The 15,418-nt window shown below is 35.9% G+C and overlaps 1 protein-coding gene across 3 annotated transcripts in view; it reads right to left on the bottom strand.

Annotated features, from left to right (window-relative positions):
* The window catches only part of LOC121868614 (nucleoporin nup211-like), a 61,456-nt gene extending 59,608 nt beyond the window's left edge, over positions 1–1,848 (bottom strand). Inside the window, exon 1 of one of the 3 annotated variants that reach the window (XM_042369429.1) lies at positions 1,710–1,848. In XM_042369429.1, the coding sequence (XP_042225363.1) occupies positions 1,710–1,728 (19 nt within the window). In that variant the 5' untranslated portion in view covers positions 1,729–1,848. The remainder of the gene's footprint in view (positions 1–1,709) is intronic. The other 2 variants (XM_042369426.1, XM_042369427.1) reach the window with 2 other exon arrangements.
* Between the last annotated feature and the right edge of the window lie 13,570 nt (positions 1,849–15,418).

Here is a 15,418-nt window from a genome sequence, read left to right as displayed (position 1 = left end):
TATATATACACACCTGTATGTGTGTGTGACTATAAATCAGGCAGGGATGCAAGAAAAAATAATTCATGAAAGTCACATTTTAAACACCTACAGGACTGATTAGATAGAGCCTACATAGCTTAATTACTTATTAATTACTTGTGAAGGCACTCACACAGCAATCAAACCTAACCATAAAGTTAGGGTAGTTAGTTCAGGTAGGTCTGACTGGTTCATGCATGCTGCCTAACTCGACCAAACCAAACTTAAGATCATTTACATTGCATTATGTTTGACTGGTTTGAGTGTGTTGCTATAAATGGTTATTCTGTACAAACTAATCATACACCCAGTTCTAAAACAAAAAGCCACACCTATAACTGCAGTAGAAACCCACTGTTTAAATACAGTCCTTATGTCTTTGTGAAATACTGCTTGTGTTATTGGTAAGACAGCTATGCAATTAGTTGTATTATCATTTTTTTTTAATGTATTGTGATAAGTATTAAGGTGGTGTGTTGTGGTGTTGAGTAATGAGGTGATGTGGGGACGATTATGGTGGTGTGGGGGAGTGACTTAAATTTTAGTGACAATAATATGAATAAAAATGTGTCTAAAGTAAATTACTGAACATTCACAAGCAAAGAAATGAAGTGTAAATTTATTTTGCATAAACGGGAACTAGACAAAGAAAAAATGCTCATACACCAGCAGTTTATCTCTTTGTAACCATATAAGTGTTGTAAATAATGCACGAGTGCTGTATATTGTAAATATTCACATATAAATAAATGACAATATAACAGTAATCATAATAGGATAATAAAAAAATTATACATTGTAAGCCAAGTACAGGTAAAATATGGTGTAAAAGGGTTAAAAGGAAAAGTAAATGGGTAAAAACAAGAGTAAAAGAGTAATACAAATTTCTTTAGAATTATATATTTTTGTATTACATAACTGGTGTTGCTAAGGTCAAGCAGAAACACAAACAAATTCAATAATTAGGAGGGAGTACCAACGTCTTTTAGAGATTATTGATATCATTAAGTCAACTTGAAGACCATAATATACTAATGGTGTCAAATCACATCTGGAAGTTCTAGCATATATCTAAATGTCAAAGTTGAAACATGACAGCCTAAAAATATTAAACAAATGTCGACTTCCCTATTAATTACGCAAAAATAGTTTGTAATACTACATATACATTACATATACATTAAGTATATGTTTTCTTTCTCATTACCGAGTTGACCTAGTAACTTTTAGAAAGCTGCATATTCAGGATATCCGGATATTTTTGTTACGAAAGTGTAGCATTATGTAATATGATTGGTGGAGAAAAGATAATGACATTTTAACACAGTGGATAACTCTAAGCTGAAACGCGCGAGAGAAACCCCTGCGGAGTAGAAACCTGGCAAATCCCTTCAAATACGTCAATTTTCAACGGTTTTCGCTGAATTTGGTGTTTAACCATCATAATTTACTCTCTCATTCAAAAAGCTGAACATATGAAGTAAAATTAGAGAGTAGGGAAATGGAGAAGTCCATACAATGTTTATAAATGAGCGGAGAGAATAAAATCTTAGGAAGTAATCACGCTGTGCATCCCCTCTTGTGTTTGTTGTTCTCACAGAAAACCTCTCTTAACGATCAGACACACTTCAAACACATTTTAAACCAAAAATAAGCAAAACTGACTGTAAACAGTATTATCAACTTACGGTGTGTATCTTGTAGCATCAACTCGAATCAAATATCACGTCGAATAAATTCGAAAAAGGCACTAAAACATAATATTACATATTTCTCCCCACCAACCTGTTCCGAAACGGGGGATGGCGGGAGCTTAATGCGCATGCGCCAACACCCACCAGTGCTGCCACCTGCTCCCCTCCATTCACTCTCTACTCCCTTTTATCATACTATTGTCAAGACATTATAACCACGAAAATACACATTTATAATTTACATATTAGTGAAATATATTGACCCGTAGAGCACTGTGTGTCTTCTACATATAATATAGTAAGGTGACATTAATTAAGGAGGCCCCAAGGTTGGTATTAAGTGACTCGCGGGGCAGAAACTCCCGGGCTGTGAGGAAAACATCACCGCTGATAGAGACAACTTTGTGTGTGGGGATTGAAATTCTTGGTCTGAGGACCGCAGACTCTCTAATACAAGAATCTGAAAACAATTTTTAAACTGACCCTAGAATTCGCCTGCACCAATTTCTAAGGCAATACAATTTGTATAATATACCGAAAAAGAGTAATATATTAAACTTAAAGGAAAAACACCTGATGCGAAATAATGAGGGGTACCGGGAAGGAATAAAATTACGTGCGTTTCTGCACGCCACTGAGACATCATGAGCAACACAGCAGTGTCTGTCATGCTTGTGCATTGTTTCTCATACAATGCTATCGCTTACATGCTGAACTGCATCACGTAACAAAGTTTCAAAAAGCATATGCATCATTCGTATCTCAGTAATGATGGTAGTTAGTGCTCATAAATAATGATAGAGAGAGCGTGATGAGACAGACAGACAGAGGGCGCGTGAGAGAGGAGCTGTTCCCCACCTCTGCCCCTCCCCGAGTCATGAACATCCTCTCACACAAGCAGTACGCGTTCTCTAACATCCGCGTCCTGCACTCCGCTCCAACAGATTTCAGACGATACTTTTTCCGTCATAGACTCACATACCCAATGCCTTTAATATGCTAAATGGACATTTATTCATTTACGTTCAACGACCAATTGATTTTACCTTTTTAGAAACCATTACCCATCAGAAGCTCATGTTTGACCAAAGTACATACAAACTTTTACCAAAGTTTATCTACAGAAGAAACGGTTTTTGGTTATATTTACAGTATGGTCTGCAATCAAGTTCACCAGTTGAGAGAACCTTAAAAAACGATCTAAATAAACTTATTTAACTACCTATAAATTTCATTGATACAATCTAAACATCGTCATATATATATATATATATATATATATATATATATATATATATATATATATATATATATATATATATATATATAGTCAGAAAACTGTGTTCTGGTATGGTATTCTCCTTCCACAAGACCCAGACATCTTCATGACTTACCCTTATCTCGTACAACCTAGTCACCAATTAATAAATATATAGACATTTCTAGGTTTTGTTCAGTAAAAGTGCGAGGTTCGGATTTTGACTGAGTGCACGTAAAAGCTAGCCAGAGAAAATCCCTTGACCCCCCTCACTCCCTCTAAAGAGGACAAAATCTCACAAATAACTTTCCACCGGACAAAATATTCCCAGGCTACTTCCCATATGACAAAATCCCTTAAATTAACTTCCCACCGAGCAAAATCTCATAGACAACTTTCCATCGGACAAAATTCCTCCAGAATACTTGCCCCCACCACAGGACAAGCTCTAACCAAACAACTTCCCACCAGGCAAAAACCCACGACAATTTCCCACTGGAGAAAATCCCACCAAAGTGCTTTAATCAATCAAAACCCCACCAAACAATTTCCGACATGACAGAATCATTCCCAACAACTTTTCTCTGACCAAAACATCAAGAGATAACTTCCCTCTGGACAAATTCCCGAGACATCTTCCCCCACCAAAGGACCAAAAAAAAAAAAAAAAAAAATCCAACCAGACAACCTCCTACCAGGCCATTTCCCACGGTACACAATTTCAACAAAATAACTTTCCCTTAGCCCCAAATCCCACCAGTAAACTTCCCATTGCACAAAACTCACCGGGCAAAATCCCATTAAATATTTTACGGGTGATAAAAAGGAATCCAATGACACCAGAAAATTTCCAATGGACGAAATCCAACCCAACAATACCTTATCATACAAAATCCCAACAGACAATTCTCAACTTGCTAAACTTCCATTGGACAAAAATTGCCCTCACAAAATTTTTCATTGAGCAAAAAATCATCAGACAATTTACTATTAAACAAAATCCCACCTCCTAGATAACTTCCCGCAGGTCAAAACTCCGCCCTACAGGTTCCCGCAGGACATAATATTCCCACCAGTTCGGGTTTTTAAAGGTTAGGATCATAATTCTATTCCAACTCCACTCAACATGGACATTCAAATTGCTATAATTACTTTATAAAAAAATATAGATGAAAATTAGTTAGGAAAATAATAAACAATTAAAATGTCTACAAAAAAGTTGTTTAATAATTTATATACCGGTACGTAAAATTTCAATATCATATGCATAAACACATATTCTTATACTAATTTGTAAAAAAGAAGAATTGTAGCGAAAAAAATGGGGAATTTATATATGCATTAAATTCATCCGTATACGTTGTTTGATAATTGTGAGAATTAAAGTTTAGTCACGCATAACATGACAACAATACAGTAAACTATGCTTAATAACTCAAGCAGTTGAAAACCTCTAGACACATAGGCAGATGTAAAACTAAGATAAATGTATTATATAAACTTTGGTCTAAATACTGTATTTACAAGTGACAGAAAGTGGATGCCCTTAAACGTTGACGTAATAATGTTATTATTGAGCTTCAACAACTAAATATAGTCCAAGTGAATCTGTGAAAGAACACAATGTACTAGAAAAAGATGAAAACGATGGATGACTAAATATACAATGGACGATATAAAAATCTTATGGATTTTATGATAAAGAATACGAAATAGCATGACGATGAAACAGATATGCGGGTAAAAATAGCGATAGCCAGATAAAGTGTGAGCGAGGGAGGCATTATTTACACACACACACACACACACACACACACACACACACATATATATATATATATATATATATATATATATATATATATATATATATATATATATATATATATATATATATATATATATACACACACACACACACACACGGTAAAACTTAATTATTAGTGTTGTCAACAAAACACGTCAAGGAGCTGACGGCAATGGCGCCTTCAATCATGGCAGTGAAGCATAATAAAAGTATACGGGCGAGACAATCCAGTTTTCATATTTCACTGAGATTACAATACCCAACAGGTTAGATGCCTTAATAACAAGGATATGTCATTGATACTGGTATATATTGATACAGCATTTTGAGATAAACAGTATAAATTAATGATTCAAGTTATGAAAATTAAATTATTTTCAATTTAGCGTAGCCATTGGCTGTAAGACAAGTTGATTTACCTACATAAGGGTAATACTGTATTACTGCAGTGTTGTTTAGCTAACGATCAATAACACATGGATATTAACACGAGCCCTGAATCTATTAGGGTAGATTAACATCAGTATTAATGTATCTTAATCGATTCTTTCCTTGCTATATCCATACCTGTCAACACAGAGAGATCCTGGATCGGGAGTTTCTGTAATGGAGACTGTAGTGACGACGTGGGGTCACGGCCCTCCAAGAACATAAAAAAAAAATCAGTTTAGTGTATTTTGGTTTTTATTTCATTCCCAAACATTATTAAGTTTAAAATCAAGTCACAATTTGTTTCGTTTATTTTTTTTGTACATATGCAGATTGCCTAGTGGCATATCGTGGTCTTTCTGCAGGGGGGTTATAAATTTCCGACTAGACAGGAATATAATTTACATCATGTAAGCTTATATAACGAAAATAAAACAAGAACGATTCCAGCACTTCTAAGAATGATGTCCACTTAAAATAATTTATGCGGATCAAGTTAACGAATCTATATGGTTCACAAGAGGTGGCAGAGACTCGCCCATTGACTGACGAATAGTATATGGATTTTCTCCTGGTTAACTTACTGTAATTAGTACAAGTATCTGCAAATAAGGATAACCAGTGGGCACAAATTTGCGACTGGAGCATTTGCGAATCACTCATACCCCACCTGCCTCTTGTAGCTAAAGATACTGCAGCCACGCTACTTTCTAGTATATAATATAATGTAATATTATGAGAAGTAGAATTAAAAACTGGGCTACATGAAATCTCTCTCTCTCTCTCTCTCTCTCTCTCTCTCTCCTTTATCGCCATTACTTTTACTACCAGTTCTAGATTTCCGACTGCGCCCCTCCCCCAAGCTAAGCCACTGAGGTTGCATAATTTCATAAAACAAAAAGCAACCAATGCTGTTACTGTACAACTTTTATATCTGAAAGTCGGTCTCGTGCGTGAAGTGAGGGCTGCGATAGGTCAAATTAATCAAAATTAACGGCCAATTTAATTTCTGAAGAGAAATATTATCACATGGTTTTGAAAGGGTGACGAAAATCTATTACAAACCATCACCAACGAGTTTAGGGTTTAGCGCTTCCTCTTCCACTGGCCTAATGAGATGAGTCAGTTAAAACTTGAGTCTAAATTATTATTTTTTTAAAAGTCAAGTTTACATTTTAATACTAGAATGCGGTAAATTATCCTAATTATAAATAATTTTGCGTTATAAATTTATCCTTCTCCCATTTTACAGATATTTCTTGTGGTAAGATAAATTAACACAGAACTGAATAATTATGTGAATCTGAACCAAAAGACATTCTCAGGTGGTTGGTTTACTGTGTTGATAATATGTTATCCCGGTACAAAATCATAATACCTTTACTGATTACTGAAAACACAAAATAAATGATGTTATTCCTATTATATTTATAATACAAAACAAACCTGAAACAAATATTGTAAAATATAACGCGAACAAAGAGTTCATTTGAGTTGCACAACACCCATAAGTATATTCCTGACACTAATATACAAATGTCGGGTACTATACTCAGCACATCCGATCCTTACTAGTTACTGTAGTAACACGTATCGGCAGTTACTATGGGAATATACATTGTACTACTACTATTATTATTATTATTATTATTATTATTATTATTATACATATAGATTAAATAATCATCCTGCAGGCAGAGTCAAGGTCTACATACACTTTGGGTAGAATGAGGTTACTTCAGGATGTTACGTCACATAACGTGAGGTCACGATGGGTGTTGGTCAGGTCACATAACATTGCTACACAAAGGTAACTCCTAAAGAGACAGGCGAATGTGCCAGTAATCATATAAATGTTTTAGATGTTTCCAGCGTTTTAGTATCTATTTTACTATACCGGACTGGGTGTAGCGTCAGTGGGCACAGCGCTAACCTCCTGTCCAAAAGGTCACTGTTTCAAGCAAGGGGTCACTCCCAGTCCACTCAACTGTAAATAAGTACTGTATTGAAAACTTACATAAGAAAATAAGGAGTCTGCAATAGGCCGGTTGGCCTGTGCATGGCAGCTCCTGTCGAGAGTTACTACCACTCCAGCGATCCAGCACTTACTACAAAGTTGCTAAGCTTGTTCCACTCGTCCACCACCCTATTTGTGAACCAGTTCCTTCCTATCTCCCTCCTAAACCTAAACTTTTTCCAACTTAAATCCGTTGCTACGAGTCCTATCCTGCTCGGACATTATAAGAGCGTTACGTGTAAACTTGAAGGAAAATATATTGTAATCTCAAGTTTCCACATAACCCACTGAGGCCTAAGTGCTGATGTTTTTTCTCACTGCCAAAGTGTCTTAAAGTGTGTGATGTGGAACAAATATTACATTTTTTAGCCCATTCAAAACTAAAAAATAAAAATAACATAATTTACATCCTTAATTTGACTGCAACGCGTCCTGCAGATACCAAATTGTTTATCTGTAATACAGTAAAATAAACCTCACAATCGTTAGTACTTCCGCCGCAAGTAATTTTACCATACAAATTTTTTAACAATCTTATTCATGGAGTAAAAATATCAAACATAGATATAACAAAGTTAGAGAACATCTGGAGAAGCGAAATCAACAAGGCCTGGCCAGGATGTGTGTGCAGTGTGCAGATCAACAAAGGGTTTCCGCGGCGGCCGAGCCTGGGAGCACCACGTGGGCCCCGGCGCTTGTCCTCCCCACGGGCTCAGAGGAAATGCTTCCCCACTATAAAACTCTTCTCTTGCTCATTAATTTGCTTTTTATTTTAAGGGCTAATCTCACTCCAATTATGGATATCCAGTAGTTAATTTATGTTGATTTAATTATTTTCAGATATAAAAAAGCGAAGAGAAATGACAAGAAATGTTTCCCAAGAGTGAGGATGTGCTAGATATAATTAACTGATTAAACAGAAAAAGATAATAACTCCCGTCTCAAATATATCTTAGCCCAAGACAATATTGGCGACAAATGGTTATGGTCGGATTTGTGAGAGTTGGTTTATTTCTTCGTTTGTATATTAGTGAGTAGTGATGCCTTGAGTGGAATCTATACTTTAATTCGAGTACAAGTGAATGTACGTTTTACGTCACTGTGTCTAAAAACCAATAATCGAATTAGTTAGGTTCAGATGAGAGCCTTGGGATGAGGCTGAAGGGAACTCACAGTATTAGGAAATTAGTTTTGTCGATAATCAATATGTAATCAGTCAACTGATCAGCCAGGCCACACAGGAAACACTGGTGCACTTACAGCCGAGTGTTCGCTCTCTCGCTCTACCCTGCCGTCTTTTGGTCATACAGTACTTCTCTATGTAATGAACTTGAGAGTGAGTCCAGTTTTTGGTCAAAGGTTAAAGTCAATGGGTTAAAGTTTACTCTGTATCCGGTGGTTATATATATGCAAATAAATTACTGAAGGTACGCGTGATCCATGTATATGCTGAAAATCACATAGGAAAAAAGAAAAAACGAAGTTCACACACACACGCACAAACACACACACACACACAAACACACACACACACAAACACACACACACACTACAGTTTTGAGTTGTACTTGACGGAAATAATTTCAAACGCGTCAAAATTTATGAGAGACAAATAGTTTTACGAGACCATTGCATGAGACACTTTTATACAAGAAATTGGTGGTTCACGATAGTTTTTTCCCATTAACGCAAACAGTTCTAACTGAAAGAAATTAAATGAGCTACACCATCCCAGCCAAGGCAGAACGCGCAGCTAAACATGGACTCAAAGCTAAGTTCTATTTGGCAACAGGATATACCATTAGATTGCCTGATTAGATTAGTTTGAGCTCGGTTGAAGTTTACTGTCGTTTACCGTAGATTTTGGCGGTGAAGAAATATTTTAGTAACGTAACAGACTTAGTCATGGTGTGTTTGTTTAGCATCGTCTTTAAAACTGATTTCACTCATTACGTAAATATAATGAAGTGTGTTTTGAACTCTACATTATCGGCGATGGTGTTGATACGACCACTTATCTCTAGCCCCTCATATACGTAGAGATAACATTTACAGACAGACATACAACAGGTCTGAGTTTCCTTCAACGCTAACCAGGGAAACTAATAAAATACCGCCAAGGAGAATAATTTATCTGCAATTCAACTAATTGGATATAAAAATAAGATTAATTGTTAATTTACAAATATTGTATAAGTAAATGTTAATATAGCAGAATATTAAATATTTATATAGTGGCCTGTAAGACTTTTAAGTGAATTAACATTTTGAAGGATGGCGTCTGATTGGTTGATTTACTGACCAGTGAGACATGGAAACTTATCGTGGAGGAATTAATTTTATTTCATTGCGGAACGGAATAATAAACTGTTTGTACCTGTACGTCACCCAGTCAGACATGTACGGCGCCAGTTCTGCTCCTACAAAATATATTTCTTAAAATATATCCCTTTTAAATTCGATATTGTCTTTCAAATTCCTGAATATTTCCTCCTGTTTACAGTGACATATAATACTTGACTTGTATTAGATGGTCAATTACAACTGGGGATCCTATTGTGATGCGCGGAGGCAAGTTTACCTTTACAAAAATATGTTGTGGAATATTTTTTCGTTAAAATGACAGTATTCATAAAATTATCTGATAATTTACACTCAGAAGGAGTTTGATGTTTACAGTGAGCAGAACACATTTTGTTTATATAAATAAATGCATATTACCCAGCGAATAAAGCCTCAGTTCCTCAGTTTACATCTATCACTTTTATCACACAGGGAACCAGAGTCAACAGGTTACCCCCTCAGCCGAATAAAATTGTCTGGCGTTAGTCAAATAAAATATTAAGTGCCGTCAAGTAGTGAAGGGGTTAAGGTGCCGTGTGAGCTTTAAGTGAGCCCCCTACTGTTTTTGGTGTGTGTGTGTGTGTGTGTGTGTGAGTAAAGAAGACGTTTGTACTGTGCTGGTAACCCCTCAATACTGTACACTCTTGACGTTTAATGTTATTACTGTGCTTCAACACCTGAGGCCTTTCAGCACGTGTTCTATTGTACAGTAGGTTTGTAAACACAACAGTCAAATACAAACTGAAACCTTTAACTCTTATTAAGAATATAAGCGCAGTATGGTACAGTTTATGCATACCTGAAGACAATAAAAGCGTTTTGCATCTTTCTGTTTATCTTCAAATTTCCACGAATGCACAGTATACAGAAACCAATGATGAATTTTCCGCCATAGTTCGCAGAATTTTCCGGGATAAAACAATAATATATATATATATATATATATATATATATATATATATATATATATATATATATATATATATATATATATATATATATATATATATATATATATATATATATATATATATATATATATATATATATATATATATATATATATATATATATATATAATGTTGATTGGACATGTTTTGGGTCAGTGAGCTGTGTTGACTCGACACATTAATACAGGTACAGCTGGTGTCCTGAAAGATTATGCAATCGCTCGTATGTTTATATAATGAAAGAGCAACTACAGTATGTTGTGTCAATAATTCACCGATCCAAAGTTATGTTAGGTTAGGTCAGACCTGCAGAACCGTCAGAATGTAGATTCGTGACCGATGGGAGTTGGGTATAAGGTCAGGCTGACTACGTTACGGACGTGTGCACACAGGAAATGCCGCCATCCGCTATTGATAAAACCCCAGCGCCAGGTTTTCCTCACTCTCACAACCACCCTGCTGATTCGGCCTCTCTCTCCCCTTGGTTACGACTGTTCAGACGGTTCATTGATCCGCAGCGCTGACATAACCCCATCTTCAGATCGTTGAATCATCGAAACACAGAATACAGAAATTCCATTCTATTTTCGGTCATATTCATGCCTCCCTCGTTACGGCGAACACAGTCAATGATGAAAGGTGTTGTTTATAATGAGACAAAGAAAAGGTATAACATGCAAGAACGACCATAACCCTTGAGCTAACTAAACACACTCAGATAACAAAAGCACAGCGACTTTCACGGCAATAATAAGAGATGTTGTCTGGAAGGTGAACTGGCTCCCCTGCTGCCATATATAAACAATAATTAAGTTAAAGCTCGCGACAGAAAAACACGTGTTGTGACCACTGTTGGCGTAAACAGACTTTGAGAATAGGACTAGTTATACAATATTTTTGACTCTTAATCTCCATGACAACAAGTATATAATGTACTGTACAAAATATTTTCATGAGAACTATCCTGTTCGCACTGACGCACACATCAAACGTTGCATCTCACTGTAGTTGACGTGCGAGGTATAGCGTGATATATACGCAACTAAAAAATATATATAATAAGACATAGTCCCAATACCATATTGATTACAATTAAAATAAAATATACACCCGCTCGACATTTTTCTCTCGTTATTTTACATAAATTATGTCATTGCATGACGAAAGTCGATTAACTAAGAAAGTAGACATTAATTCAAGTGATTTAAGTAATGATAACACTGGACAGCACAGCTGGATCTGAGACACGCGGGGGACATCATTCTTACACTCTCATCTGTGGAGCCGCCAGAAGAGTTTTGTTTCCAATATGGAATTTAACCCTAAAACTACTCAACCAAACCAGGGTCTTCAATATACCTTCACACTACAATACTTCACAGACCCTATACTGAAATAACGTTATTTGTGACATAGGAATGTACATTAAGAAGTTATGAGTTAAATGTTATCAAACCATCAAGGACTATTTACCCAGTAACAGAATCATAAATTTCCATTCACTAATCAATGGTCAATAAGTAGAAACTCCACACGTACATACTTTCTCATATCATTATGTTCTTTAAGGTAGTGTACAAAGTGAATTTTCCGCCGCCGCATTGATCCTTAACACTTTATATTAATTAACTATGCATACAAAGTTCTGATTCTGATAATATATTAAGACAAGTGAGAGGGAGACACTAATGGCACAACACCAAAAGGTTCCTGGATCGTGGAGAGATAACTATCGACCAGAGTACACGAGACTTGGAGATGCCAATTATTTCTTGAAGATCGGAAATAGTTCCTCATAATATTTACTCCACGTGTGGTTTATATATAAAAGGCATTCACATGAAAACATAAAACAGAAAAATGTGACACTTCCTGTTATTAATAAGCATGACACTACAGTGTTCCTTTGCCTTGTTATCACAGGGACGGAAGCCTTATTTTAAAAGTGATGTCGCTCTTATGTCACCAAACTCTGTCAAACAAATGACCTAATTATAAGAGAAACAAAATTGTATCAGACAAGCTTCAAGAGTTCGATTTCACGATAAAATATTTTCATCAGGGTTTGGAGCGCACGTCTACGATACGGGTTACTATTGGACATAATAAATGTAAATCAGATAATACTTTAATTATCCTTATATCGAGTGATACCATCGTTTGTCAAATCTTAATAAAAAAAAGTCGAATCAGTCACTATGTACTTAAGTGATATTTTTTTTGAAACCACAAATATAAACACGAACGCCAAAAGTCTATATTCCCAGGCGTGCATTAGTTACTCTATACTCTATAGTCTACACAGTATAATACGATAGCTAACACACGGCATTAAACTATTTGGGGTATTTTGACTGGAGAAGCATATAATATTAAGTAGCAGCGTTAAGGTGTGAAACATTATTTATCCACTGAATCCAATTACCTACATTTTATTTTGGTTGAGATAATAATCACTCAATAGCCTAAAGTGAACCTGAACACAACGTTTGATGTTTATTGTAGTCGAGGAGTTTATATACTTGCATTTAACTATTTATTTTATATTTTTTACTTAATAACACAAATTAAAATCAAACGTGTTTTACCATTATCACACTTCGCACATACTGACTGATGATAAGGGAAGGAATGTACCAATCAGAGGTTACGTAATAAACAAACAAAAAGTAATGCCTTTAATCTTTTTTTCTTTTATGATTTAACAACTACTAAATCACGCTGCCTTCTCTCCCTCTCTCCTCATTAGTTATTCCAGTGTTTTGGCTAATTTGGCGGGGTTCTAAATCGGCGTTGAGCTGTGATGAAATAAGTTATATATTAACTATATTATTTTTTCACAAACAGATACTGACAAGACAACATCAACAAACAGAAGAGAAGTATCAGATGTTATAATGACGGCCGCTTGACGTTCAAAATGGCGCATAAACAAATAACAGCTGATGGTTCTACGTCACACACGCACCACACATGGAAGGGAATATCTACGGAATTTTTCTGTATGGCTTTGAAACATCGTCAGAGATTGATACAGTGACAACAGTTAATGCGCTCTTGATGCCCACATTCAAATAAAACATTTATAAAGTTTTGAGTTATCATGCTATAGTGACACAGTTAATCTACAGAAATAAACTAAAAAGACCGAAGTAATATAAGACGTGGCGTTATTCAGCGACACAGGGCTAGCTGGGCCCAGCACCATCAATGGCCACAATGGATTGATGACCCAACCCTGTGCTCCTCTTGACAGCGGCCACATATTTTTGAATACTTGGTGCAGCAGACTTGTGTTTTGACAACGATCGTACTGTAAACCTTTCCTGCATATTTCATGGTGCTCTAAACCCTCGGCGATCACACACACACACACACACACACACACACACACACACACACACACATTCCAACTATGTCTTAACGTATTTGTTATTCAGTTTTCACACTTTATTTGAATCTATAAGACGATAATGGAATCTCCTTCTTGTGTTACCCTCACGTGAGAAACAAAACCGAAATAAAACAGACTGAACAAGGAAACAAAACAATAGTGTAAGTGCACATAAATCGCTTCCCCTCAAAAAAAAAAAAAAACATCCGTCAGTTTGTCTGCCTGTCTGTAACCACGAGCTACCTGAAATCAAAACTTACCACAACAGGTAATCTTTGTGTTTGGGTTTCTCTCCATGTAACCTTATCTAACACACTAGATTACAATGTGACAATTATTAACAATATGTAACGAGGCTTTAGCACTGTCGTCCACTTTCCAACGTTAACACATCATCACTTTTAACACTACCTACTTAACCTAACCTAACCTACCCAACACAATTTAACACACTCCAACACTATTTAACACCCTCCAACACTCTTGAACATTATTTAAAATTCTCCAACACTATTTAACACCCTCCAACATTTTTGGCCACTCTCCACCACTAATTAACATTCTCCAACACTGTGTAACATTCTCCAACACCATGTAACATTCTCCAACACTATGTAACATTATCAAACACTAACAATCTAACACATTCGATATTCTCCAACATTAGAGACTCTTCAACACTACATTCTCCTATACTACTCTACACTCACCAACATTATTCAAATATGAAGTTGTTCGCAGTCATATTCCCCGCCTGTGCTGACGGTCGTGTAATATTTCAATGTGATTCTGATCTTTAAAATTTTTGTTTTTGCATAATGTAGTATTACTGACACGTAATTTGTCTTAGTATGCCTTATTGTGGGTAAAAATAAGTATATATTAAATGCATCCCCCGAAAGCGTGAATTAGCTACCAGAGTTTAACAGTTAATTCATGTATAATACTTCTGATAAACTTTCTATGTGGTTTGCTTGAAATAATTTATGTATGTATATTTATATAATTTAGCTAAATATCTTCCTCGTCAGAAACGGTCATCCCAATGATTATGAATAAACTCATTTAGAAATATATCATTACTTCAGGACAAAATCGGACAGGTTTGCAACAGCCATCAAGCAGTACTCTTGGGGAGGGGGCGGGGCATCTTTTCTCAGCTGAGAAAAAACGCGCTATAATGTGATACCCTCCGTCAGTATGAGAGCCAATAACACTGTGACTCACTAACCTATGCGGCATTTATTAGTCACTATTCACACAGTCACACTCATACAATGGGATATTCTACAATGCTACCTCTATATAACGGACTAACCTCCTACATATAGTCCGTTAGAAGGTTTCATATATAACGGACTAGCCTTTCTCATATAGTTCGTTAAAAGGAAGTTCCATATTTAATAGACTTCGATCTAACGGACTAACCTCTCACATATTGTCCGTTAAATAGAGGTTTCACTGTATATGTCACTCAAGCGTTAGGTGACACTACAGTAGTCTTT

The sequence above is a fragment of the Homarus americanus genome, unplaced genomic scaffold (genome assembly GCF_018991925.1).
Source record: "Homarus americanus isolate GMGI-L3 unplaced genomic scaffold, GMGI_Hamer_2.0 scaffold59495, whole genome shotgun sequence".
Lineage (NCBI taxonomy): Eukaryota > Metazoa > Arthropoda > Malacostraca > Decapoda > Nephropidae > Homarus > Homarus americanus.
This window is presented reverse-complemented; position numbering and strand designations above follow the sequence as displayed.